Genomic DNA, 26,237 nt, shown 5'->3' with positions numbered 1-26,237 from the left:
TCTGCAAAAGATAACGCATGGCTGTAGGTGGACCGCAAGAGCTCCCCCTGGGGCTGAGAGCAGGCCAGTGCCGCTGGGCCTGCTCTTCACCAGCAGACACCCCAGGGAAACTTTTCCTAGGCACTGGTAAATGAGGTCCCTAGCCCCACTCTAGATGATAAGGCTACACAACAGACAGGAGGGGCCCAAAGAGAGACCACCCCCACCCCACTCAACCACCAAATACTTTGAGAACTTTATTCCAACTGGAGAGTGACCTGGTGGGCTCTCACACCGCCACACAACTCTGGAGTTGAGCGTTAGGACCCTACCTCCCAGACGCAGTAACTAAGGTGGTCAGAGAGCAAATAACGTACCCAATTTAATCGCCACTGGACAACTTATGTCACACATAGCTAAAAAGTGGCAGGGCCTGACAGTGAACTTCAGAATGTCTGGCTCCAAAGCTCAGATGGCATCTCCTCTGGGAAGCCCTCTCCAGTCCTTCCTTCCTCTGGCTCAGTCATGCTCTCCTCTGAGATTGTGGTAGCAGTAGCAACAGCAGGAGCCCTCGCGCTTCCGCCCCTCCGCGCACTAACAGGACATGCATTATCTCATTGAATCCTTTAAGAGACCCAGGGGATCAGCACCGCTGATAGCCCCATCTTACTAAAGAGAAACAAAAGCTCGATGAGGTTAAGTTACTTGTCCACAGTCACACAGCTGGCAAGTGGCAGAGGCCAGGGTGTTTCTGATGCCTAACAGTTCTCTCCATGATCCTGAGTCTAGACAGATGATTCTGGGCCAGAATGACCTCAGGGGGCCAGCCCCTTTCGGTTTCTCTACCCACACCAAAGGCTGAGGCAGAGGCCACTTCCCTTCAGGCACTGAGCTGAGCCCCACCCTCATTACCGTCCCCAGGTTTCAGGTGTAAGGGTTACCCAAGTCAGGGCGAAAAACTCAGCTCAGCAGAAAGGAACAAGGCGTTGGGGGGCATTCCATGGAGGCTTCCAGCTTGAGGTGCAAAAGTCCTGAGCATATAGGATGCCTGACCCTCAGGCTGCACCCACCCTGCCTCTCACCTCCCAGGAATGCCAAATGCTGCTCTCTGCTGGGATACCCTCCCAGCTTTCCTCCCCAGCCTCCCTGGGGAAGTCTCAGTGTCCCCCACGTGCCACCACTATCACCCTTCCTTACACCACCATCAACTGTGCAGAGCTCTCTCTCCTTGCAGGCCTAGGGGGCCCTGGTGAGAGATGTCTCTCGTGACCCCAGGCCCTAGGTAATGCCTAGTACTCGGGACGCACTCCTAAGTGCTTACTTCAGGTGTGAGAATACCCGCTGACGTGCACTGAGAACTCACCACGCACAGGCACCTAGCGAGAGGCTGTATGGGCAGTTCCTCACCACGTTCTAAATCAGCACTGTGCGCAGAAGGTTTTGTCCCTGGCTGGTGTTTCACTGTGAGGAAGAGAGGCCCAGACAGGTGAGGCACCTCAACCAAGACCACGAGTGGGAGGCTGCAGAGCTGGGACTCCAACCCAGGCCTTTCTGACGCCCCAGCTTGCACTCTGTGTCCACAGACACTGCCTGAGTGGGAGGTGGTTTGCAGGCCTATGTGACAGTTCATCTTAGAGAGACTCGGGGTCTGCCCTTTCCTTATGGTCCTGGGCCCCAGAAAGCCATAGACAGACCCCCAAATTGTGTGTGTCACAGTCTGGTTCACCCAGACCCAGAGGCCCACAAGAGCCCTCAGGTTAGAAAAGGGACAAAAAGGGAAGATGGATTAATAAAGAAGCCTGGGGAAATTAACACACAGGAAGTCCTGCTTTCTGGACCTGAACTTGGAGTATAAATGGCATTTATGAGAACGCAGCACCCAAGTCCTCTTGCCTTCTCATGGTGGGCACTTGGAGGGGCAAGGTGGGGAAATGGGGGTTGGGGAATCGAGATATGGGGCCTGCTGTGGAGGGCTTCTCTGTGATGAGCCAACACACGCCCCCCACCCTGACTGGGCAGAGGGCATCATACACCTCAGTTTGGAACTGGATCAGCCTGGAGAGAAGCCTGGCGACTACCCCGGGTTGCTCAGTGAGGAAGAAGCAGAGCCAGGACACAGCAAGTCAAAGTCCAACGGCCATGCTCTCAGGCTGGGCTTCTGGGTGGGCAGGCATTACGCGGTGTCACCAGTCCCTCTGCAAGACAAACTGGAAACTCGGTCCATAAAACTGTCCCTAAGCCTAGGGGTGAGTCCCTATCCCTGCCCTACGCCTCTGAGGGCAGTGTGCAGGTTCTGTATGGTTATTTGTCCGTTGGCCTGGGTGTTCTGGTCATTTCAATTATCTGGGCCCAAACTGAGGCTCAAAGAGGGAAAAAGTCTACCCCTGCTACAGAGCTCCTAGAATGGGTTGCAGAAACTCGACACTGGTTTTCCCAAGCTTGGTGAAGGAACAAGAGGCCCTTTCAAAGCTGAGCCCTTTTGTTCCTGGTTCCCAGGGAGGAGGCAGGGAGGGGGTTGCTGAATGAACTCAGTCCAACCCAAGTATCCCAGGGAACATGACGCTGCGCTAAGTCCACTATACTCGACACCCAGACTAACCCTTTCCAACAAATCTGGGCAGATCAGCAATCAACTGGATGGGGTTGGTTTTGTAATGTTAAAACTATGTGGCCCTCAGATTCCTTATTCGATGACCTTATTGTTCCTTTTTGTTCCTGACAACAATAATAACAGCTAACGTCCCCGAGAACTCTCAGTGTGCCAGGCACTGTGCTAAGTGCTTCATTAGCAGCATAGCCTCATAATGACCCTACAGAGCAGAAACAATCGTCTTTCATTATACAGACAAGGAAATGGAGGCTCGAAAGCTTAGGGTCATTACAAAGACTATCACTTGTAGAACCCTCTAGAGCTAGAGTCAAACCTGTTAACTGTCCATCTGGGCCTCCAATCAACCAAGAAATGGTCAAGTGGATAAATTAAAAAAGAAAAGGGAAATGGCATAACCTTATTTTTCTTCATCTCTCTCATGGCCATCTGAAGTTATCATGTTCTTTTGTGCATGTGCTGTCTCCTCTCTGGAAGGCAAGCTCCTTGAGGGGGCCATGTTTGGTTCACCCTGTATCCCAACCCCTAGCAAGACACCTACCACACAGGAGCCCCTCAGTAAACGTCTGTGTAGTGAAGGAGTCTACACGCCCCACTTCCGCTGGAACCTGGTTCCGCAAGGGCAAGTCTGTGCAGAAACGGGGGGCACATCCTCTACCTGTCCCACCCACAGAAAGGAGGATGATCTGATTCCAGCAGGGTACAGGCAAAATGGTCCAGCCAGAGAGGACCCCCACCTCGCAATCATCTAAGTCAAGGCCCAAGGTCAGCTCACTCATTCATTCCACTTATTCATACACTCGGTCATTTCTTTATTCACTCATCCAAGAAATCTTTATGGAGCACTCACCACTACCAGGGACTTACAGGGTCCAGCTGGGGACAGATGACAGGAAAGGGAAACTTGCAAAGCAGGACATAGTAACCACAGGCTAGGCGATGTGCCCTGCACCCAGGAAGGATGTTTCCTAGAGGGGTGCAAGGACCAGGGCTTTACGCAAAGTTTTTCTATTTCTAAATGAAGCTGCATCCCACACCAAGAGCGCACGTACAGCACAGCCCGGTGTAGCCGGAAAAACCGCATGCAAACAAATGTCTTACAGAAATGCTAGTTATCCTTTCTGGGTGTTAGCATTCTGGGTGGATTTTATTTTCTTCTTTTATTTGTATTTCCTAATCACCCTACAGTGAACCTGAACTCCTTGTGTAACAGGGGAGGGAGGAAGAGCATCTTTAAAAAATAAATGAGACCCTCCCCATTCCTCAAGCAAGATTTTCCTGGTTCTATCAGGCAGGTAAAAAGAGAGAACAAGCATCTGTGATGGGACAGGGGTGGTGACTACAGAGGTCTCAGTTTTCACAAGTGTGAAGCAAAAGCATCAGCCCAGATGATCTCAAAAGGTCCCAGGAGACCACATGCAGCGGGATCAGATCCATTCCTTTGAGTCTTCACGTGAGTTAATTCTACAAAGTGATGCTGCCGGTGTACACCTCCAAGTGATGACGCTAACCCCACAGATACACCTCTTCCAGGTAACTGGGCAACAAGTACCTACTAGAAAGAGCTTGGGCTCAACCTGGCCACCTGTCATTCTCTGCATGGCAATGCCCAAGTCACCTTCCCCTCTGGGTGACTTCCTACCTGTGAAATAGGAAGGCTGAAGTTCAAGCCACCTTTCCCTGCACTCACCCTTCCTCCAGATATTAGCAAGGGCTCCCCCACAAGGTCACAGAGGCAAAGCAGATGGAGCCCTAACTTCATTCCAGAGCTGGCTGCCTGGAGAAAGCCACCCTGGCCAGGTGACTCAAGGGGCCAAGATGATCCTGGCTGCACCTGAGCTCCTGCGACAGCAGGGAGATCGCTGGACTACAGAAACACAGGGCTCTCCATGCCCTTCCTCGTGTCTAGCCCAGGCCGACTCCACTGTTCTTTAAATGGAATCTTATATGTGTGGGGACATAAAAGAGAGAAAGGGAGCCAGGGAGTCCTTTGAGGTCACAGGAGAAGTGGTGGGGCTTAGGAAAAAGAACATGGGCTTGGCCAGCCTGACCTGGATTTGAGTCACAGCTCCGTGACTTACAGCTGTGCCAACTGGGAGAAGGGACCTCTCCTGTGCCCTCTTCTATAAAATAGGGACAACACTAGCCACCCCACTGAGGCTACAGTGAGAATTAAATGAGCTGTTTAAGTGGCTGGCACATATTAGATGCTCAAGAAATATTTTTTGTTGTTGTGTGCTGTCGAGTCAATTCCGACTCACAGTGACCCCATGTAACAGAGCAGAGCAGCCCCGTGGGATTTCCTAACCTGTAATTTTTTTTTTTAATCCTTCTGGGAGCAGATCGCCAGGTCTTTTCTCACACAGAGCCCTTGGTGGGTTTGAACCCCCAATCTTTCAATCAGCAGCTGGGCCCCTGACCACACTGTACCACCAGGGCTCCTTCAAGAAATGGCAGATTCCATTATTTCGCCAATCCAAGCCCTTGGCAACTCATACTTAGCCTCAGATTTCCCCATAAAATTTTCAGAGGCAGGAGAGGGCCCCGAGCACACGGTACCCTTTTAAAAACAAATTGGAGAGTCATAAAAAATACAACCGCATCCTACCAAACTGCCAAATGTGGGAGTAAAGAAGCAAACAAAAGGGAGAGTTCAACTCTTTTGTTGGCTTAAGAACAAGCAAATGCAAAATTCAGTGGCAAAGAAATCATCCCAGCATAATTCCACATCTAAATTTGAAATGGCCCCATGGAACTCCTTCTCTCTAGTCATTTAAATACATGTTTCACTACAGCATGTGGCTAAAGATCAGTGCTGGCTAATTTCAGAAAAGCCAAAGACAATGAGCAAACTCATCAATTGGGGTCGTTTTTATATGTCGACCAACAAGGATGAGCCTTGCTTCCCTTTTAACTAGGCTGGGTCAGCCTTGCTGAAGTTTTTAGTACCCGGGAGGGAGAAACACATTTAATTTTGCATACAGCCCACATCACACAGGGAACGCAGGGCACTCCAGTTCAATTTGTTAGGTAGCCTCCATAATATTGACTCCATAAAAACACCAAACTTTCACTGCACAAAGGAGCCCCTACTTCCAAGGTCAAATTCAAAGCATTCAATTACAAATTCTGCTGTGACCTATTTGCAGATTCTCCAGGCATATATTTTCATGCTCAATATTCTTTAATACTTGACCATCAAGGGTTTGTGGCCATCCCATCCCCTTACTTTACAGGTCAGAGAGGTGAGGTGGCCAGCCCAAGGTTATACCATGTGTGGAGCAGGGCGGAGGAGAGCTGCTGTCGACGAGGTCCGGGGTCCGAGGGGAACGCCCCTTGGACTCTACCATGGAGCATCTTTGTGATGCACTTTGCGCCTTATCAAAGAGCAACGAACTGTTTTAAATCTTAAACATTCTAGGGGCAAGTACTGCCAAACTTGAAACTCCAGAGTAAGAGAGGATAAAACATATATCCATTTTATATATATAAAATGCCATAACCAAAAAGACTAAGCCCAGCTTAAGCAAGCACAGAAAATGCTGTTCAGCCAATCCTTGCTGCTCCAGCCACAGGAGCAGGATTCTAGATAAAAACCTTGATCTTTCACATTTAATGAAACTTTTTTTTAATCACTTAACATGCTTATTTCCATGGAAAGTTCCATTTCTTGCTGGTGAAATGTCACAGACCCTCTAGACTGGTTTATAACCTGGGGGTACACAAATTCCTAAGAATGACTATATCACACATGCTAAAAAATATATATAGATGGTAAATGTTATCAGTCTGTCATCATATCATTTTGCCAGGAGATAGGTCGTTCAAAACGCCTAAGAGCCAGTGTCCTAGAACATCCATTCAGTAGGGAAGATTCTGTCATTCCCATTTTTTGTGAATGACAGATTCACAGATCATTCACCCCACTACAAGGATGGAAATGAGACTAAGGATGAAAGAAAAAACAAATCACTTCTCAAAGCAAGTCATCTGAAGCATAAGGAGGCCAAAATTTAAAAGGACACAAAAGAAAAGTAGTTACAAAATAATAATAACACAGTTTCATAGGCCTCCAAGGGGAGTGGAAGAAAACATTACTTGTTTCAGTCTTCTATGCAAAGCTAGGCGACTGCAAACACCAAGTGGCTGCCTTGAGGGTCACTGAACTTCTCTAGGCCTCAGGTTCTCAATCTGTACCATGTAAGAGGCTAGGCTAGATTAGGAACGTTGCATGCCAACAACTGATTAGTCATGGCTGTCTCTGAGATCAGTGGGAAGCAAAGCTAGGATTGATTAGCAATGTTTGCCGTGGCCAAAGCAATGAGGAGTGGCAGTACGAGTGTCGTATATTTGCCCTTTCAGAACTAGATGATCTCCAGGTTCTCCTCCAACTCTGGCCAGTTCTCATTCTAATTAGAAAAAATTTTAAAAGGGTCAGGGGTTGGCAAATGGAAAATAAAAAATAGGCTCACATTTTCCAACACTAGCCATGGCTGAATTAAGCAAAACCAAAACCTGCACCATACGTACCAGGCACACAGCTCTGCCACATGGGAGGACGTAAAAAACATTAGACCTGCTGTCTGCACACCCAGTATGACACCCCATCCAAGCCAGAAGCAGCAGAAGCGTGGGTTTTGTCTGGCGTAGCCTTGCTTGCCAACACCCCACCAGTAAGCATAGTAACCTCTCAGCAGGCAGCTCCAACCGGGTTCAAACCCTAGCCCTCATTCATCCTGAGTCCTGGGCAAATTACCTCTCCTCTCCAAATCTCCCTTTCCTCACCCTAGAAAATTCTCATAGGACTATCATATGACTAAACACATATATATAAATAGTGCCTTAAAGTTCTTAACACAATAATAAGCCCATAGGAAGTGAGCAATAAGGGGCCGCTGCTATTAGCAGCATCACCATTTGTCTAGGAAGGGAGCAAATTTTCAGAAAAGAGCCTGAGTACAAGGGATTAATTTTTTTCCACATGTTTAGCATTATGACCCATTTGGTTACTATGAACTCTAAAAGGGAAGAGGCTAGAAAACAACCTCATCCTCTTCAACGAAGCAGATGGCAGACTAAAATGGTGTGATTGAAGGAAACTTTAATAAAGGGACAGTATACAAAGGTGTGGGCAGAGGATATGGAAAGCGCAAGAGACAGCTTTTCTGCCGAGGGTGACCAGCTGTCCCAGTTTGCTAGGGACTGTCCCAGGTTTTTGTACTGAAAGCCCTGAATCCCAGGAAACCCCTTAGTCCTGGGCAAACTGGGATAGTTAGTCACCCAATTTCTACCCCATGTGTGTTCCTATCCCTAGGCCTAGGGACAAGGGAGGGAGCAGTTTTAGAAGTCTGGGTGGAGGGGGTCCAGGCTGTGGTAGACAGACACTACCCATCCATAGGACCCTGAGAAAAGGGAGTCAGGGGAAAAAATGCCTCCACCCTGGAGTGGGTCCAGGCTGTGGTGGATGGACGCTGCCCACCCATGGGACCCTGAGAAAAGGGAGTCAGGGGAATAAATGCCTCCACCCTCCTCTTGCCTCCACTCTTCCCAGGGCTCTCCACTGGCAAAACCCACCAAGAAGCCAGAGGGCGTGGAAGTCCAATGATGTTCCTACTCAAGCCACAGAGTAGGACGGAAAAGAATAGAGCGAGGATCTGAGGGGCAAAAGAAAGGGATCAGCATATTGCATTCATCCTCGGATGGCCAGGGGAGCCAGGCCCCACCTTCTAGAAGATTCCATAGTGCACTAGTGGGGACTCAGAGCTCCCAGACCCCATCCAACAGGAAGGGAAGGAGCCTCCCTTTTCCAGTGGGGAAGGCCGAACAACTGGACTGCAGCAGAGCTCAGAGGAAGAAGCCCCTCCATCTGGTGACTGTTAAGCGAGGTCACCCAACAGTAAGAGCAGGTTCAGTCAATTTGGGGCCAAGGAGAGACCACTGAGCTGCTCCAAAGGAAGATGGCAGCTCCCGGGGCTCTGTCATCATGGACGTTAAGTGCAAGGTCAGAAAGGAAGCCACACTGTGGGAAGGGGCCTAACAAAACAAATGTGACCGTGGAAGGGAGAGCTGCGAATGGACTTCCCATTGGTATGCTCAGGCTGGAGCCTCCACTCAGACCTAGCGCATGTGTCAGGGGCAATATCATTTAGAAAATAAAAGCGACTTTCAATTCTGTTTTTAAATCATATTTTCCGAGATCAAAATCTTATTTCCCAAGCACTGCTGCTGAAAGCTGAGGTGCAAACCAACAATAATATCTTAATCCTCCCGACGGCAGGCTTCCATCTTGCTGGAGTCGGTGACTTGGTGGTTGGGTGAGGGCAGGGCTGAGGGTCCGTTCCAGCCCCAGGCGCCCAGAGTCACAGGCATGCCCTAGATGCTCTCCCGGACAGCTACCCACAGAGACTCTCTTGGATGCCAGGGTCACCAGACAGGGCCAGGGTTTCCAAGAAAACTGCAAGATGCTTTTCTGTCCCCTCACAGCCTGGGATGTCTGGGGCCCCAAGATCCCCCATCAATCCCCTGTGTTCATTCAAAGGTGTGCACTGATAGTGGGTATTCCTGGATGAACAGGACCCAAATCTGCCCTCCAGAAGTACACAGTAGTGCAGGACGCAGGCATGTAGTCAGGCCACTGCAATCCCAGCAGAGGTAGTCCCAGCAGGATGATGATTATGGTGGACACTTGCTGAGCACTTCTTCCAAGCCCCTCCCTCGTATTCTCACCTTGATTCTCCTGATAACCTTGGGAGGTAGCTACTACTACCTGCCCAGCGTACAGATGAGGAACCAAGGGCTGGATTGCACCACGGGTTAAATGGCCTAATATGAAACATCTGGATCCAAAACTGCTGCCCAAGCCCTCTTAACCACCTTGCCTGGTGAGTGTCCCTTCAAGGGAAGGACAGACACAGTATGGCCAGGTCTCTAACACTTCTACCTCTTCACAAAATTGAGAAATGGTTTTCAGGTTTCGAAATAGGGGCAGGGCGTTTCTTGCTACCTGTGCAGACCCCTTTAAGAAAGGCCGCCCTGACTGGCTGGGCAGGTTGTGCCCTACATAAGGATATCCGCCAGGAAACAGGGGGCTTAGATCCATCCAGGGCACCCTACTACCGCTGGGGGAACCCCCCAACTTATCCTCTTTGCAAGACTCCCTGGCCTAAGGCCCCCACCCCAAGGCCTCCACCCCAACACCAAGCTGCTGGCAGGACCTACACACAACTCCAGAAGCTTCCTTTTAATATCTTTCCTGGCAAGGTGGTTCAATTAGCTCCAATAAGCAGAGGGACCCACAGCCTGGGGTGAGGCTTGGGTCAGGCAGGTGAAGCCTTTATAGAAGAACCACATGCCAGGTCATACACCCTGGCCCACTCCCCATCCTCCAAAAAATGGCTTTAATCAAAAAGACGGAAGCATCCAAGGTGCCCATCAACAGTTGAATGGATAAATTATGGTATATTCACACAATGGAATATTAAGCATCGATAAAGAACAATGATGAATCTGTGAAACATTTCATAACGTGGAGGAATCTGGAAGGCATTATGCTGACTGAAATTAGTCAGCTACGAAAGGACAAATATTGTATAAGACCGCTATTATAAGAACTGCAGAAATAGTTTAAACAGAGAATATTCTTTGATGGTTAAGAAAGGGGGGAGGGAGGGAGGAAGAGGGATTTTTCACCAATTAGATAGTAGATAAGAACTATTTTAGGTGAAGGGAAAGACAACACACAATACAGAAGAGGTCAGCACAACTAGACTAAACCAAAAGCAAAGAAGTTTCCTGAATAAACTGAATGCCTCGAAGGCCAGCGTAGCAGGGGTGGGGGTTTGGGGACCATGGTTTCAGGGGACATCTAAGTCAATTGGCATAATACAATCTACTAAGAAAACATTCTGCATCCCACTTTGGAGAGTGGCGTCTGGGGTCTTAAACGCTATCATGCAGCCATCTAAGATGCATCAATTGGTCTCAACTCACCTGGAGCAAAGGAGAATGAAGAACTCCAAAGACACAGGGTAATTATAAGCCCAAGAGACAGAAAGGGCCACATAAACCAGAGACCTGAGACCAGAAGAACTAGATGGTGTCCGGCTACAACTGATGACTGCCCTGACAGGAACACAACAAAGAACCCCTGAGGGAGCAGGAGAGCAGTGGGATGCAGACCCCAAATTCTCATAAAAAGACCAGACTTAATGGTCTGACTGAGACTAGAATGACCCCGGAAGTCATGGTCCCCAGATCTTCTAACGCTCAAGACAGGAACCATTCCTAAAGCTAACTCTTCAGACAGGGATTGGACTGGACTATGGGATAGACAATGATACTGGTGAAGAATGAGCTTCTTGGATCAAGCAGACACATGAGACTACGTTGGCATCTTCCATCTGAAGGGGAGATGAGAGGGTAGAGAGGGCCGAATGGACACGAAAAGAGGGGGGGGGAAGGACTGTGCTGTCTCATTAGGGGGAGAGCAATCAGGAGTATATACCAAGGTGTTTATAAGTTTTTGTATGAGACTCCGACGTGATTTGTAAACTTTCACTAAGAGCACAATAAAAATTAAAAAAAAAAAAAAAGGCTTTAATTCAGACGGCATGTGAGAAGCAGGTTTTGAAGTCACTTTCCTCACACCAAAACTTTCTAATGCTAATTTCTCTTTCTCTCTTTCTTTTTTTATTGGCATGATGCAATTCCCCTTTTCAACAACCCAGATCTCTCTAGCCCTGAGTCATCATCAGGGCCAAAGTAGGGACAGCAGGGAAGCCAATCAGGGGATCAAAGGGGTGGGATTTCCTGCCGGGACCAGGATGCCAAGGTCCAGTGGGCACTCAACCCTACACCGCAGCACTCATGGGGCCTGGGCTCCTGCAGCTCCCAAACAGCTGTTACCTCGCCTGTGCCGGATTCTGTAGAAGCAGGGTGATGGTGGGGTTCAGCATGCACTCTGGAGCCTCAGCGGGATTCACACCCTGGCTCCGCCTCATACGGGCCTGGGCAGTGGGGCCATGGGGCTGATGGGAGGACTCAACGAGACAACCCAGGGGTCTCAAGGTGATGATGGTGCCCGAGGGAACATGTGGTTATGTCTGGAGACATTTTTGATTGTCACAGCTGTGGGGGGGGCTGCAACTAGCATGTGATAGGTAGAGGCCAGGGATACTGCTAAACATACTATAATACAGAGGACAGCCCCCACAATAAAGAATGAGTTGGCCCCAAATGTCAACAGTGCCCTGAGATAATGCATCAAGAGTGTTTAGTGTGTACTAAGTGCTCAGTAAAGGTGACTTACCGCTACAGACACCAAGAAGGATAAGACCTTACCCTACTCTCTGTGCCAGTGACCCCAACTGAGTAACATGTACTCCTCTAGGAAAAAAAGAGTAGATGGTGCCACCCCAAAACTTTAACACGGGTGACTCCGGGTGACGGGATTGAGGAGGATTTTTTTCCTCTTCTTTGAGCAGCATTTTCTACCTTACTTCATAAGATCATCATCATCACCATCCCTGAGTGATTATTTTTGCTTTATTTGTACAAGTGGGTAGGTACACAGCTAGGAGAGAAGACAGAGGGGCTGAGAGGGAGCTGCCACCCAGCTGAGCGAAGGGCCACGCTGCAGGAGAGCAGAAGGGAGCTCAGGGGAGCAAGCCTCGCCCACGGAAAGACAGCCCTTGGAGGCTCCCACGGCAGGGGACAGGGTCCCAAGCACAGGGAACAGCTGCTTGCTGAAGGCCCAAAGTGACGGGAGTTTCAAGTATTTGGGACTAGGCTAGCTATCCGGAAGCGCACGGTCAAGTGAGAGCTGGGCAGCAGCAGGGCCAGCAGGCATGCCTGTTGTGGACTCGGCTGTGCTCGCCTGTTCAAGTCCTCACTGACCATGTAGCTAGCTGAACAGCTCCTCAACATCAAGCCCTCTCAGCTGAGGACACTGGGGCTCCGAGGGGCTGTGTGGATGATCCCAAGACCAATGAGGGGAGGACAAGAAGTAGACCTCAGCTCTGCCATTACTAGCTGGGTAAGTAATGACCCTACCTCTCTGGGCTTCAGTTTGTCCATCTGTAAAATGGAGACAATGAGAGTACCACCACACAAGACTCCTCGCCACTCAGGGTTCAGATAGTGCCTGGCTTACCAAAGGCACTATATAAGTACTAGCTGTTGTCCTCATGGCCCTGCCAGTGATTCAGCCCCTGTTACCCAGCTCCCGTGCTCAAACACCAGCAGAGAGGCACCATAGCATCATGGAGGGGAAGGCTTCTGGCTCTGGAGCCAGGTGGTCTGGCTTCCAGGTGTGTAACCTAACCTCTTGGGGCCTCAGTTTCCCCATTTGTAAGCTGGAGCAATGATTAGTTCCTGACTGGTGGGGCTACTGTGGGGATCGCATGCGTCAGTGCATGTGAGGGCTCGGAACAGCTGGGAGAATCATCATGGAGACCCTGCAGTCTCCGACCTCATCCTGACATGCACACCACGTGCCCCACCACCTGGCCTCAGGCTCCATCAGATCCACCTGACCTGCAGGCCGGCCCTGCCAAGGTCCTCCAAGTCCAGGAGCAGCCAGGCGGCTTTGATGCTTCAAGTGCTTTCATTTTCCCACCTCTGAAGCAAGCCTCAGTCACAGGGTTGTGAGACATGAACAGAGCAGCAGATAACACATCAACAAGTCATTGTTCCCCTTTCCAAGGGGCAGCCCTGCCCCCGGCCTCGACCCCACCACACTTCCTCCACTGCAGACACAAAGCAGGGGAGGCCCACTCCTGCGTCATCTGGGAGGTGCCCAGTCGCCCTGGTTCCCAGCCTCAGCCCAACTGGGTGACACCTTCCCAAGAAACCTGGGCCAGCTGGGGCCTCCTACCAGGCCCAGGAAGGGAAAAGGGGGGCCTACCCTGGTGGCGTAGTGGTTAAGTGCTGCAGCTGCTAACCAAGAGGTTGGCAGTTCAAATCCACCAGGCGCTCCTTGGAAATTCTATGGAGGCAGTTCTACTCTGTCCTATACGGTCACTATGAGTCGGAACAGACTCGACGGCAGTGGGTTTGGTTTTTGGTTTGGTGAGTCAAAGCTGACAGCGGAGGGTCAGGCCTCAGATTTGGAAAGTACCAGAGGCCTCAGGTGGAAGAGCCCATCAGGCGCTCACACGGCCAGCCGGGCCAAGCCCCAGCAGCTGGCACCATCCCCACGGTTCCTCATAGCTACAGCAACAGGCCAGGAACCCTGGGGCCCTGTGTCCATACCTGAGGTGGCTGTGCACTTAACTAAGTGCTGGGCACCATGTTAGGTGTGTGGCTCACACACTCTCCTCAGCCTAGCATCAGCAGTGGGGGAAGTGAACAGTATAGCACACCCAGTACACAGAGGGCCAGAGACCTACATGCCCCAAGGAAGTAGGGGTGGAGATGTGAATATGGCTCTGCCCCTTCCTGCGTGCCCCTCCCCTTTCAGCAGGAGGGGCTTCCTCATTAGACAACCTTAGGTAGTCTCATCCATCCATCCATCCACCCATTTATTCATCCAAGGAATGTCTATGAGAGGCACTGCCTCAGCTTCCCCATTGGTAAAATGGAGAGAATATCCATCTCCCCTTGGCGTGTTGTAGAGATCACCGACACAACCCTCCTAGCTCAGTGCCTGGCAAGAGGAAACGCTAAACACATGTGAGTGGCCACTATGGCGGTCACCGCTGTGACTGCCTGGCCTAGGTGACTCAACAGTCCCTCCACCCTGAAGCTTCCATGCAGCGGCACCCTGGACTCTAGCTTGCTGGCTAGACTGTGTGCAATAAACCATCACACACCTCACAGAGGCCCTTTCCTGTTCAAAGCATCTTCTGGTGAATCCTCTTCCCACCTCAGCGTCCTCCTCGCTCTAGAAATCAATTGTACCTCCAACTCTATCTCCTATGCTCCTCTTGTGATGGCCACCACTCTGGAAGAACCATGCAAATCTCTGCAAGTGTAGCACCTAGGAGCACTCCCTCTGTGGGTGCGGCACCCAGAAGTACCCCCTCTGTGGGTGTGGTACCCAGGAGCACCCCCTCTGCAGGCGTGGCACAGGGAGCACTCCCTCTGTACCCACAGCATCTGGTACTCAATTCACAAGCCCTCTACAGTGAATGCTGAGTATTTGCACCTACACTTTACAAATACTCAGCATTCACTGTACAATACCAGTTCCCTGAACTCACTTGATGAATTCACAAAGGAATGTCTTCCAAACATTGGCAGACACTAAACTGATAAGCCCGCTTACTTCCAACCAGGACATTTCTGCAGGAGGCTGAAATAAGTTTATGTATACCCAAGAGATACACAGACATTCATGGACACACACACTCAAGCATGGGGTCAGACCTGGTTCTGACTCAACTCTACCTCTTCCCAATTTGCTGTGCCTGAGTCTCCGTTCCGGCATCTGTAAAATGGGAATAATAATACACACCTCACGAGCCTGTTCCAAAAATTAAGTATACACCATGCCTGGCATACAGTGGGTATACAATAAATGTTGTTGTCATCATCGACACATTGCTCCATCTCTTGAAATCGGTTTGCAATCCTACTCGAATTCCCACTGAAGAGAAGGCAGCAAACTTTCTAACCTGCCACCAAGCTCAAATTCACAAACCACAACAAAGTCCAGGTGGTTCAGATTTTCCTTTCCAGGGAAGCAGACCCATGCACTCCTGGCCCCGCCTCCTGCAAACATGACTGAGTCCTGGCCGATGGAAAGGCCTCCACCTGGCTCAGCTGCGTGCTCGTGCTCGTGCTCTGTCCCTGTCCCGTAGCTCAGTGGAGGGCCTGGAGGATGGCAGAGCAGTGACACAGTGTGAAGGAGCCTGGGCCCCAGATGGCAGGATGGATGAGTTGGGCAGAACCTTCCCTCCAGAGACTTCACTGCATTAAGCCATCGAGAACTTGGGGCTGTTTGTCAGAGCACTCAGCTAGCCTACCCTAACAAAAGAGTCTCTTCCACACTGCCAGCCCACTGCTCCGCTGAGCTTCATGCTGGAGTGCCAGCGAATAATAGGTTCACCTAGGCTGGGGGGTGAGCCAACCAGACACAGGGAAGCCAGGCCTGGGTATTCCCAGACCGTGCTCCTATTTCAGCTAGTCTGGACCTCTAATGAGCTTGGGACTGGCCCAGGACACCTGACGAAGCTACTGGTTCCAGGGTTGTCTTCCCTCTTTTGACAATTCTACCTGGGTTGGACGTAGCCAGCCCAGCTCCTGGGAAGCATCTGCTCCCCTGCCTGATTCTCTACACCCACCCACCTACGGACTGGACAATCTGGCTCATCTGCCTCTCTCCAATCTGTGGTAGGCTTTCTTGATCCTATCACTTCTGACAGGGTGAAAGCAGCAGAGCTGCAAACAAAGGAAGGTGCTGGAAGGCAGGAGTCCTGGGTTTGAATTCCAATCCCGCTGAGTCACCCGTCAGAGTCTCTGGGCAAGAAGCAGGGTGAATTAGATGATCGGTGTGTTCTAGAACCTAGGATCCTTGGAATGTAGCTACGGACGAAGGGGGCTGGTTTTAAAAAGTTTTGCTAGGCTTTTTAACTTAAGAGTCTCTTAAAGCCCGGCTACAAAGCTATTCTTCTTCACTACTTATTGGGAGGGAGCCGAATTAAAAAAATAAAACCAAAAACTCACAACAGGAGCACTGGAACAGAAACTCCATGGGACAGGGAGCCACCTGTATGCCCAGGGCCAAGCACGTTCTAGGTGTTCATCTTTTTTTAATAGATGGTAACAGCACCTAAGAGAGCACTGGTGGTGTAGGGATTAAAGCACTGGGTTGCTAACTGAAAGGTCAGTGGTTCAAAGCCATCAGCCACTCCACAGGAGAAAGATATGGCAATCTGCTTCCATAAAAATTACAGCCATGGAAACCCAATGGCGCAGTTCCACTTTGTTCTACAGGGTCACTATGAGTCAGAATCAACTCTACGGTAATGGTTTGGTTTTGGAACCGCACCTAAAGAGCAGGAGGAAGGAAGCTAAACACTGTAGAGCATTTACTAGGTACCAGCCACCATGCTGGTGATTTCTAAGTTTGGTCCAGTCTCAGGGCCTTTGTCCTTCCCTTGCCTGGCATACTCCTCCCCGCTCTTCTCTGACCACCAAGTACAAAGCAGCAAGTCGCCAGTCCTCATTCCCTGCCTGCTTTGTTTTCCCCAAGACCCCATTCACCACCTGATGGATTCTGTATTTACTTACTTATTTGTCACTGTCTGTCACCTGCCCTCCACCAAGGTAGGCTCCAGGAGGGAAGGGATTTGTTCTGTTCAAAGTGTCTAGAGCAGTGATATGTAGCTGTTGAATGAATACATGGCTGAATTGCCTGGCCTTACCTCACCTCACGCTGCCATCCAGCCTAAAAGGAAGTCTCTGTAATCCTCATTTTACAGATAAGGACAGAGGTTAGGCAACCTGCTCAAGGTCACCAGCTAGGAAATTGCAGGGCCAGGATGCAACCTCCCCTGTCTGATTTCAAAGTCCATGCTCCTCACTACACACTCCACTTGGCCTGTGTTCCTCCTCCAGCCACCCCACTACACACCCCAAACACTGGTCTGGAGACAGGAGCCACTGAAGGCCAGCAGAGCTTTCCGCAGCAGATATAGACCCTGTGAGCCCCTCTGCCTTCTCCACACCTAGGCATCTCCTCCATCACACATACACACAGTCTCACTACCTTTGGTTACAGCCAGGGCCAAAAAGCTGGCTCTGCTGACATCCTCAGAATTTCCTCCCTCGATGCCCTGCTGAGTGCACTGGGGGCCTCATTAGCAGAGCCACGAGCAAGGAAGAGAAATTCTCACTTCCTCCCTTTCTCTGGCTGCAATTCTGGGGAAAGCATGAAGTCTGGGGACAAAAAATGATGCACTCAGGTAAAGCAGGAAACAACCACCCTGGGCCACTCAGGCCTCATCCTTGGGGCAGAGGTCCACGTGACCTGGTCAGAGCCCCCTGCTCCCCTGGGTCCACCCCCTGGGGGCCAGGCAGCCAAGATCTTCTGAGGGGCCTCCATGGTCAGAGATACTCAGCCATGTGAAAGCATGACTCCAGGCACCGCTGCTCTCTCCTCCTCCAAGGGAGGGGCAAGGCTCCCTTGCAAAGCACTGTGGGGTCAAGTACTTTAACACCCACCCCACCCCGCAAGAAGCGAGCAAAAGAATACTGCAATTATCAAAACAAACAACTCCAGTGAATAAAAATGGAAAGTGTCTTATTTGAAAGGGCAAAAGATTGAGAATAACCTAAACTTCCATCAACAGGGGACAGACCGTCTGCCAACACTGCTATCTGTGGTGGACCCCTACGGTGGACCTTTACAGCAGAATACTACACAGCTGTGAAAAAGAGCAAGGCAGCTTTGTATGCGCAGATCTAGAATGACCTCCAGGATATACTGGGCAATGTACAGTCACAGTGCAGAATGGTGCGTGCATGCCCAGGACAGTCAGCAAGGAAGCCCAAGTGTAGCATTTGCCTCCAAGCAGGGCAGCCAGGGGGTATGGGGTAAAAGAAGAGCTTCATTTTCACTCTATGCCTTGTGGCATTATTTGAATTTACTGAGTGTGTGCATTACTATTTCAATTTTCAAAAAATTAGTATGTTGCTTTTTTTAAGAAACTAGACTGTGGCCCGAGGGATTTTTTTCTTTTAACTGCTTTCAACAATTTCATTGTCGTCAAACATGCCAGATCTGCTAAATACCCCTAACTTTCCCAAATGCTCTGTTCATCCCAGGAGACTTTGCTCCGGAGACTGTCCATTTCTAAAGAGTAATAATCCCTTCCATGTGTACAGAATTCCATGAAGCTCTTTGAGGGCCATTAGGAAAACAGGCATTAGAATGCTAGTCACATGGCACAACCCTACCAGTGCTGGCCATCCTACTAGGCGCTCATGGGAATTATCTCCAATCTTTACACCAACCCTACAAGTGAGGTACGATCATCCCATCAGACAGATGGAAGAAACTAAGGCCCAGAGAGGGAAAGCAACAGGCTGAAAGTCACACAGCCAGGAAGCTGAAGCTTCAGAATCCAGACCCAACACCAGTGAGGGCAAAACCAGAGTTTCTTCTCCCCACCGTGTAGACACCCTACACCAGGCTGCCTCACTTAATCTCATTTAATCCTTTAATCAGAGGCCTAATTCAACCACCTCAAATGTCTGTTCTGACAAATACCAAGTAGGGTTCCGTTAGGGAGACGCATGGCCCTGTTTGGGTCAAACCCTGGTGGGCATAGAGAAGAGGCCTCTACTCCCCCTTACGCTGGCAGTGAGGCCTGAGACAGTGCCCCAGAAATGCCCTCCCCCCCATCAGGTGAGTCAGCAGGCGCCACGGCCATCACCAGCACCGAAGAGCAAGGAGAGCTGGTGCCGGAACTACCTGTGGCGAAGAAGCCTGAGCAGGCAGCCCTCCACCACCCCCATCGTCAGCACTGGAGCAAAGGTCCAGCAGAGGAGCAGTTAAATACCTTCCACCTGGACTGACAGGATACTGCTCAGGGCCAGGAGGGCATCTCAGGTTGCACCAGGCTAAGGGCAGCATCGAAACTTACTCTCCCCTTAAAATGCACTTATTTAAGCCCAGCAAAGGCTGACCACATGTTTGCTCTCTGCAGAGAATTTTGAATTTTTTCCTCCTCTTCTGTCTCCGCCCCTCCCCTCCACCACCTCCAATCAGACAAGCTATCTGAGAAACAAGCTCGATAAATACTCCAAAGTCTTCTTAGGACAAATGGCACTGAAGGAAAAAAAACTTCGTTTTCACTAACTGCCACTAAAAGCAGCAGACAAGTCAAAGTTGGGAAGGATGGGTACAATGAGAAATGGTGTATGTGAAGCAAATGAAAGAAACTAACACCCGCGCACGTGTGCCATGGGAATTTGCGCTTCTCTGGATATGGGGTGGTTCTACTCTGTCCTATAGAGTCGCTATGAGTCAGAATCACTCGACGGCACTGGGCTGGTGGGGAGGACACAGGTTTGAATTCTCATGTAGGAACCATACAATCTGGGCATACCAGTAGGAGAAGCACACAGTAGGTATTCTCAACAGGGTGGCTCCCCCTGAGAAGACACCCAACTAAAGAAACTGATGAGAATTAAGGTGACCTCTGCTTCTCCTTTCCATGACAAGAGTTGCCCAGAAACGTTTCAATCGGACCAGCAGAGCGGTGGTAATCTAAAAACAAGTCATTGATGAATTACGGTACTGTCACTCTCGCGCCAACCCATTTGGTACACAAATAAAGGACGTTTCTGTCTGGATCTACCATTCTGCGATGCCCTGTGCTGCGTTTAAAAAAATAAGATGAAATCAAAGCTTATTTGTATTTCTGTGGTGCAGAGGAAACAAAGCCTACAGACGAAGCCCTCTTCCAGCTGACAAACATGCCTAGCAGGTGATCAAATTCAACCCAGGGACAAGAACAGTAAAATGGATTCCGGTCTTGCCGAACCTGCTGCTTGTGCAGAACTCCTGTCCGTCCACTACACTGGTCAGTGGCCATAACAATCCCGGGAAGGCTGGAGGACCGGGAGGTTTGAATGGGAAAGGTGAAGGAGGCATGGCATTCCTGAAGAAGCCTAGGTGGGCCAGCCCTGCCCCCCACAGGTGCGGTTTTTTTTTTTAGGAGGGGGCAGACGCCTCCCAGGCACCCCTTGCATGTCAGCCAGGTCAGTGTTGCCTTTGTGTTTCCTTCTTTGTTTATGAGCCTTCCAGATCCAAAGTCTCCAAGAGCTGGGTGCATCAAACCCAGCCGGCTGTCACAAGCCGTGTCAGGAACACTGTTGGCCCTGGAAGGATTTAATCAGTAAACCGGTGGAGGCACAGGGGCAGGCTTCAACCTAATCCCACAGGAGGCAAAGTTTACAGCCAGGCCAGGGGCGAGGCTGCCAACGTCCTCAAGCTAGGGTAACTGCAGGGGTTGGCGGGGGGGGTTGGTCCTAGGTCCAGGGACCTCAGGCTGAGCCAACAGGACCCCTTTTTGGTCCTAGTGGACCTGAGGAACACCCCAGCAAGGACTCAGGGAAAGGCCAGCCTACTGGGTATGCCCAGCCCACTGCCCACCAGGTGGGACTCGAGCCACCATAGGCTTCCATCCCGCCTGATTCAGCTGCGATCTTGGAAGCCTGGTCTTTATTTCTGACAACAATCCAGTTAATTGGATCAGTATAGACAGACTGCAGAGTGTTTGGACGAAAGCGTGTATTTGGTTTGTTTATTGGTTTGAATCCAGATCAATCATTCTGGGTCTTGTTCCTAAAGCCCACACAATTAACTGCATAATTACCAGATGGTTCTCAGTTGGGCCATGTAGACGGCTTAAAACATGGATGATATACATTTCGTGGCAGGAGATGACCCAATAGGAAACATACCTGGTCTACTGGCAGCTCAAGGCTGGGCCAGGTGCTAATGCAGTGCCTCAAGGGCTGAAAGGGGTTTTTTGTCCTAGTGAATTGCACTCGAATTCACCTTTGTTTCCTTTGGGCTAATATTTCTCAATAGAGTGTTTAAGCAGCACTCTAAAATGCAGACAGATTACATAATGCCCAGGCCATAGGGAAGCCCCACAGAGGCTCCTCTGCTTGCTAGAACCTAGACATTGACCCTGCTCAACCGTGTCTCACAACGGACCATGTCCCAGGTGGCTGCCCCAACCCCACCTCTACCCTGGAGGCCACCGCCCCACTGGCCTGCCCTCAGGAGCTCCACCTCCACACTCACAGGCCTGACAGGGAGAGCCATCCACCTCACTAAAGCCCACCACACAGCAGGGGGGACACTACGTACACCCTCTGCCTGCGGAGCTTGGTGATGGCAGGTGGTGACAAGGGGTCATGCCAGCTCATCGGACACTTCCTCATAGTTCCTCCTTTTACATTTCCCAATGCTGGAGCACAGCCCTGCCAAGACAAATCCCGTTCCGTCGACAGCCCTCACTCCTGGTCAAGCGGCCCTCCAAAAAGGCCCAAGCAACGGAAAGGTGCCACCCACGTCTCACGGCAAAGATGGGGTGGGGGCCTCTGGCCGCTTAGAAACCAGTCCAAGGCTGCGGTCTTTGCTTCCGTTCCTCTCTCATACACACCTCTTGAGCAATCAGCAGTTAAGTCAGGGGCCTTTAGCCTCCAAAGCAGGCTCCCCCCAGACCGTGAACATCAGTAGCACAGCAGACACTACTGGCTTCTCCAGGGGGTAGCGGGAGCTCAGCCTGTCCATTCCACGGGTATCACTGGGCCTCTCAGCCATTTTACTGCCCTCCCTAGTTTCCCTTCATTTTGGAAGGTGGCAGAAAAAAAAAAAAGAAACCCCCCCTGAACCAAGTGACAATTCTGAAGGCAGGTGTAGGGACTCCAGATCCCCAGCAGGGTACGACTGAGGTCATTATTCCCCCGCCTCTGAAACACTCCTCCTGGCTGGCAAATTTTCTGAGGCTCTCCCTTCACTGGATGAAAAGCCAAACGCCAAGGCCTGTGGCTGGGCTGGTTTCAGACACGCACCAGCCAGAAGCCAGGACTGCCCTCCTCACAGCCCCCAGCCAGCCTCCCTGGGAAAGGCAGCTTTGCAGATATTACACTAGCGTGCCCTCTGGAGAGAGAGAAAAAAAAAAAAAAAAGGCGTTCAAAGCACGTCGGGCCCAAAATTCAGAATAAAAGTCCTCGTGGGCCTTCAACACTCTCTGGGGTGGGGGAAGCTGGTTCCAGGAGTGCGGCTGCTTCGGCTAACTTTTCCCCCTCCCCATTCCTCGGCGCATGTGTCACAGCCTGTGACACACAGCCAAGGGAACATGGACACCGGGGAAATGTCTCCACACGCTACACGTCTATGACACTCTGTAGAAGCGACACCCTGTTTCCTGGCTGGGTTTTCTTGGCACAGGTGTGGGCAGGCATTGGATTCTGCCCCCCCCACTGTGCTCAGTAAACAGGTTCACCGTGGCCGCACGCGGGGCGGGGGGGGGGGGTGCATTCTGGGGAAGACCGGCCACCTAGCCAGAGAGAATGGGACACCCACAGCCAGGCACAGGCCCAAGCAGGGTGTCGGTGTTTTTAACTGTCCTGGTTTCAAAACACAAAGCATCCTGTTCACGCTCCTACCCGCCACCCCCGCCCCAGGACCCCAACACAGCTGTCTTCCTCCATGAGGAAGGCCCCCATTTGCAGATTTGGTTTCAGAAACAGATCAATGGTTTCTCCCCTGTCTCATACAGCTGACCCAGAACCAGCCATGTATTTAAAAACAATAACAAAATAAAACCACCAGCAACAAAACACAAGTACACACATGCCGCAGACAATGCGAGCCCAGAGCTCTAGAAAGCAGCTTCCAATATCCAAATGGATCACTCCTCCTGGAAGAGATTCCAGGACCCCTGTCCCCTCCCCCTCCAACCTCCTCAATGCGCGGATGAACTATTCAGAAAGGGAAGCACCCAGCTTTGCCTGCCAGCCCCGGCAGGAAAAAGAATTAAAAAACGGTTAAATCAAAGAAAGGAATTGGCTTCTGGAAATTTTTCGGGTTTTTTTTTTCTCCCCCTTGGTTGTGTTTTGTTTTCCCCTCCAGCTCAAATCCAGATGGGCCACGGGCTTCCATAAAGGGAACCCCCACCTCCGCCAGGGCTCAGCCCCGCGTCTACAGGGCCCCATCTACCAGAAACACAAGCCTGGGCGCCCAAAATCTCGAGCGCCCTGCCTGGGGTGGGCCCCATCCGCTCCAGGATTCTAGGGGTCTCCCGAGGGCCGGTCCGCGCGGGTCGAAGCTTCAGATTCCAAAATCCGGGGGCACCCCCGTCCCCACCCGCAGGCCCGGGCCCAGGTGCAGCGCAGGGGGGCAGCCAGGGGGGGCGCCCCTCGGGCCGCGGGGAGCGGGGGGTGCAGCCCGCCGCCGGAGCGACTCACCGTGGCGGACGCCAGGCTGTTGTCGGCCAGCGTTAGGTGGTGCGGCTCCCAGCGCCTCAGGAATTTCGAGGTGAGGATCTTGCTGAGAAAGGTCCGCGGGTGCCGGATGACACAGACCTGGATGTCGCCCTCCTGCAGCAGTTTGTACCTCATCCCGTTGCAGAGCAGCAGGGCCCGGCGGCAGGGCACGGCGCCCATCTTCGTGCCCTCGGGGGCCGACACGTCGCCCCCCAGCAAAGGCTTGGTCTCCTCGATCTGCCTGGGGTCGCCGCCGCCGCCCGAGCTGCTGGTCAGATCCATGGCCGGGCCGGGGGAGGGGGCGGGAGGCAGGGAAAGGGGGCTGTCCTGGGCGTCTGGGGCGGCGGGGCCCCCGGATCCGGCAACCCGCACCCCCCCACCCCCCGGGAAGGTGGGGGGGTGTGGGATGGGGGGCGCCCCGCAGGAGAGGGTCCCGCGAGCGGGCGGGGCGGCGCGGCCGGGCGGCGCTTCCTGCGGGGCTCCCGGCTTCCTCCTAGCTGGTCGGGTGCATGCTCGAGGCGACGGACCGGGCTCGGCGGGAGGGACGGAGGGAGGGACGGACGGACCGACGGACGGGGGGAGGAGGCGGCGGCCGGGGGAGGGGGCCGCGGGGAGGAGGACCGAGAGGCGCGCGAGGCGCGGGCGTGTCTCTGTGCGGCCGCCGCGCGCCCGCCGCCGGCCCGTGTGTACAGTACGTGTGTCTGTGCGTCCGTCCGGCGCGAGTGTGTGTCGGGCGGGGGCCGCGGCGGGGGGCGGGGGCCGGCTCGCTTGAGAGATTGCAGAAGCCGCTTGGCCGCGCCGCGATTGGTCCCCGCGGGGTCATGTGCCCGCCCCTCTGACGTCAATGGCGGCAACGGCGGCGGCGGCGGGCAGCCCGGCCACAGCCGCGGAGCCCCGCGCGGGCGGAGGCCGGGCCGGACGGGGATGGGCGGGGGCCAAGCGCGGCCCGCGGGAGGGGAGGGGCGGCTCCGGGGCAGAGGGTCGGGCGGCGCGCCCTGACAGGCCTGGGGCAGGGCCGGGCCTGGAATGTGGGGAGGGGGCGGGGCGCGTGACGTCAGGCCCGCCGCGCCCCCGCGGTGCCCAGGCCGGTGCCGGGCGGGCGGCCGCCCCTCAGTCGGCCGTGTCGGCGCCCGGGCCGGGCCCAGGGGGGCGTCAGGTCCACACAGACGGCGCGCTGGGGCACGTCCGGGGGCAGGGCCCCTGACACCCCGTCCTCTGCCCAGGCTACCCGCCAGGCGGTCCAGATGGGGCCGCAGAATGGATGTTTCCCATTGAGAACGTCCCCTCGACTCTTCAGGTAATTAGCCCGAACTGCCTGCCTTCCCGGCCTTTTACACACGCCTGCTGGCCTTGGCTGTTGGGGTCGCAGAGTGGCCGGGGAGGGGCACGGGCTCCCAGGCAGCCCTTCTTTCTGCCCATAGACAGCTTCTGTGGGACCCTGAAGGGACTCAGGAAACAAAGCCCCTCGCCCAAAGCTGCATGGCGCCCCCTTACCCCGGCAGCGCCAGCTTTTGGGGACGAGGACCTTGTTCTCCACGCCCAGCACGAGGCTCACGAGAGAACCACAGTGTCACAACTGGGAAGCAAACGGAGTCCCCTTGTGCTGTCAGGAGTAGCACCTGAATGCCTCCGCCAGGCTCGCTCACATCCACAGGCTTCTGCGGTTTGTACTGTCAAACCCCAGATTTTTCCTTTTTCTTCACGGAACGAGCCTCGCAGTGAGCAAAGGAAATGTGCAAAGCGTGTGTTGAGTTGCATCACCGATGCTGCACTATGTTCTCTCCCAACAAGGTGGAGGCACTCTCTTTCGAAAGACCCTCTCTCTCTTTGAAGGAAGCCTGAGCCGGGGCAGGGGTGGAAGGCAGGGCCCAGCGCATCCCTCACCACATAAGACAGGCCAGCCAGCCCAGGAGATGGGCAGGACTGGTCTCCCCTGTGAGCCCTGGGGAAGGTCCAGGGAGGTTAGAGAAGGAAGACTCCATGGCTCCCCCACACTTCTGCAGCAATTCCTTCAAGTTTTGGACTTCAACAGCCTTGAGAACACTTCAGGCAAGAACGGGGCAAGCCTGAGACCCCCACCTCATGATATAGGTGCAGGCACCCAGAATGGTGTGAACAAGAAACAACCAGGCCATTGAGGGGAGTGGTAAGGTCAGTTTTTCAAACCTTTATTGAGCTTCTGCTGTATGCAGGTCCAAGGCCAGGCCCTGGGGAATGAATACTTTAATAAAACCCATTGCCATCCAGTCTATTCTGACTCATAGTAACCCTATAGGACAGAGTAGAACTGCCCCGTAGGGTTTCCAAGGATTTGAACTGCCAACCTTTTGGTTAGCAGCCATAGCTCTTAACCACTGTGCCACTAGGGCTCCAAATACTTTAATAGTATTCATCAAAGTAGCCACAGTGTTCCAACACTCCCTATGTGCTAAGCATTTTGCATGCATGCATCGTTTTTTCCTCAGAGAAACCCTATGAGGTAGGTTCTGTCATCATCCCGTCTCGCAGATGGTACAGAGAAGTCCAGTGACTTGCCGCTGGTCACTTAGCCAGTCAGGATTGAGCCCAGATCTCCCTGACTCCAAAGCCCATGACTTAAATAGAAGGCATGAAGCTCAGAGTCTAGGACAATGTGAAAAACAGACAAGGACCACCCTGTACTGGGGGCTAGAGGACAGAGGAGACAAAACCTAACCTA

The 26,237-nt window shown here is 52.4% G+C and overlaps 1 protein-coding gene across 1 annotated transcript in view; it reads right to left on the bottom strand.

Annotated features, from left to right (window-relative positions):
* CMIP (c-Maf inducing protein) overlaps positions 1-24,260 on the bottom strand; it is a 250,600-nt gene extending 226,340 nt beyond the window's left edge. Inside the window, exon 1 of the mRNA XM_049864728.1 lies at positions 23,522-24,260. Coding sequence (XP_049720685.1) covers positions 23,522-23,821 — 300 coding nt within the window. The 5' untranslated portion in view covers positions 23,822-24,260. The remainder of the gene's footprint in view (positions 1-23,521) is intronic.
* Positions 24,261-26,237: the final 1,977 nt, after the last annotated feature.

Source organism: Elephas maximus, chromosome 21, assembly GCF_024166365.1.
Source record: "Elephas maximus indicus isolate mEleMax1 chromosome 21, mEleMax1 primary haplotype, whole genome shotgun sequence".
In the NCBI taxonomy this organism is placed as follows: domain Eukaryota; kingdom Metazoa; phylum Chordata; class Mammalia; order Proboscidea; family Elephantidae; genus Elephas; species Elephas maximus.
The sequence above is the reverse complement of the archived record's forward strand: the minus strand, read 5'-3'. Positions and strand labels throughout refer to the sequence as shown.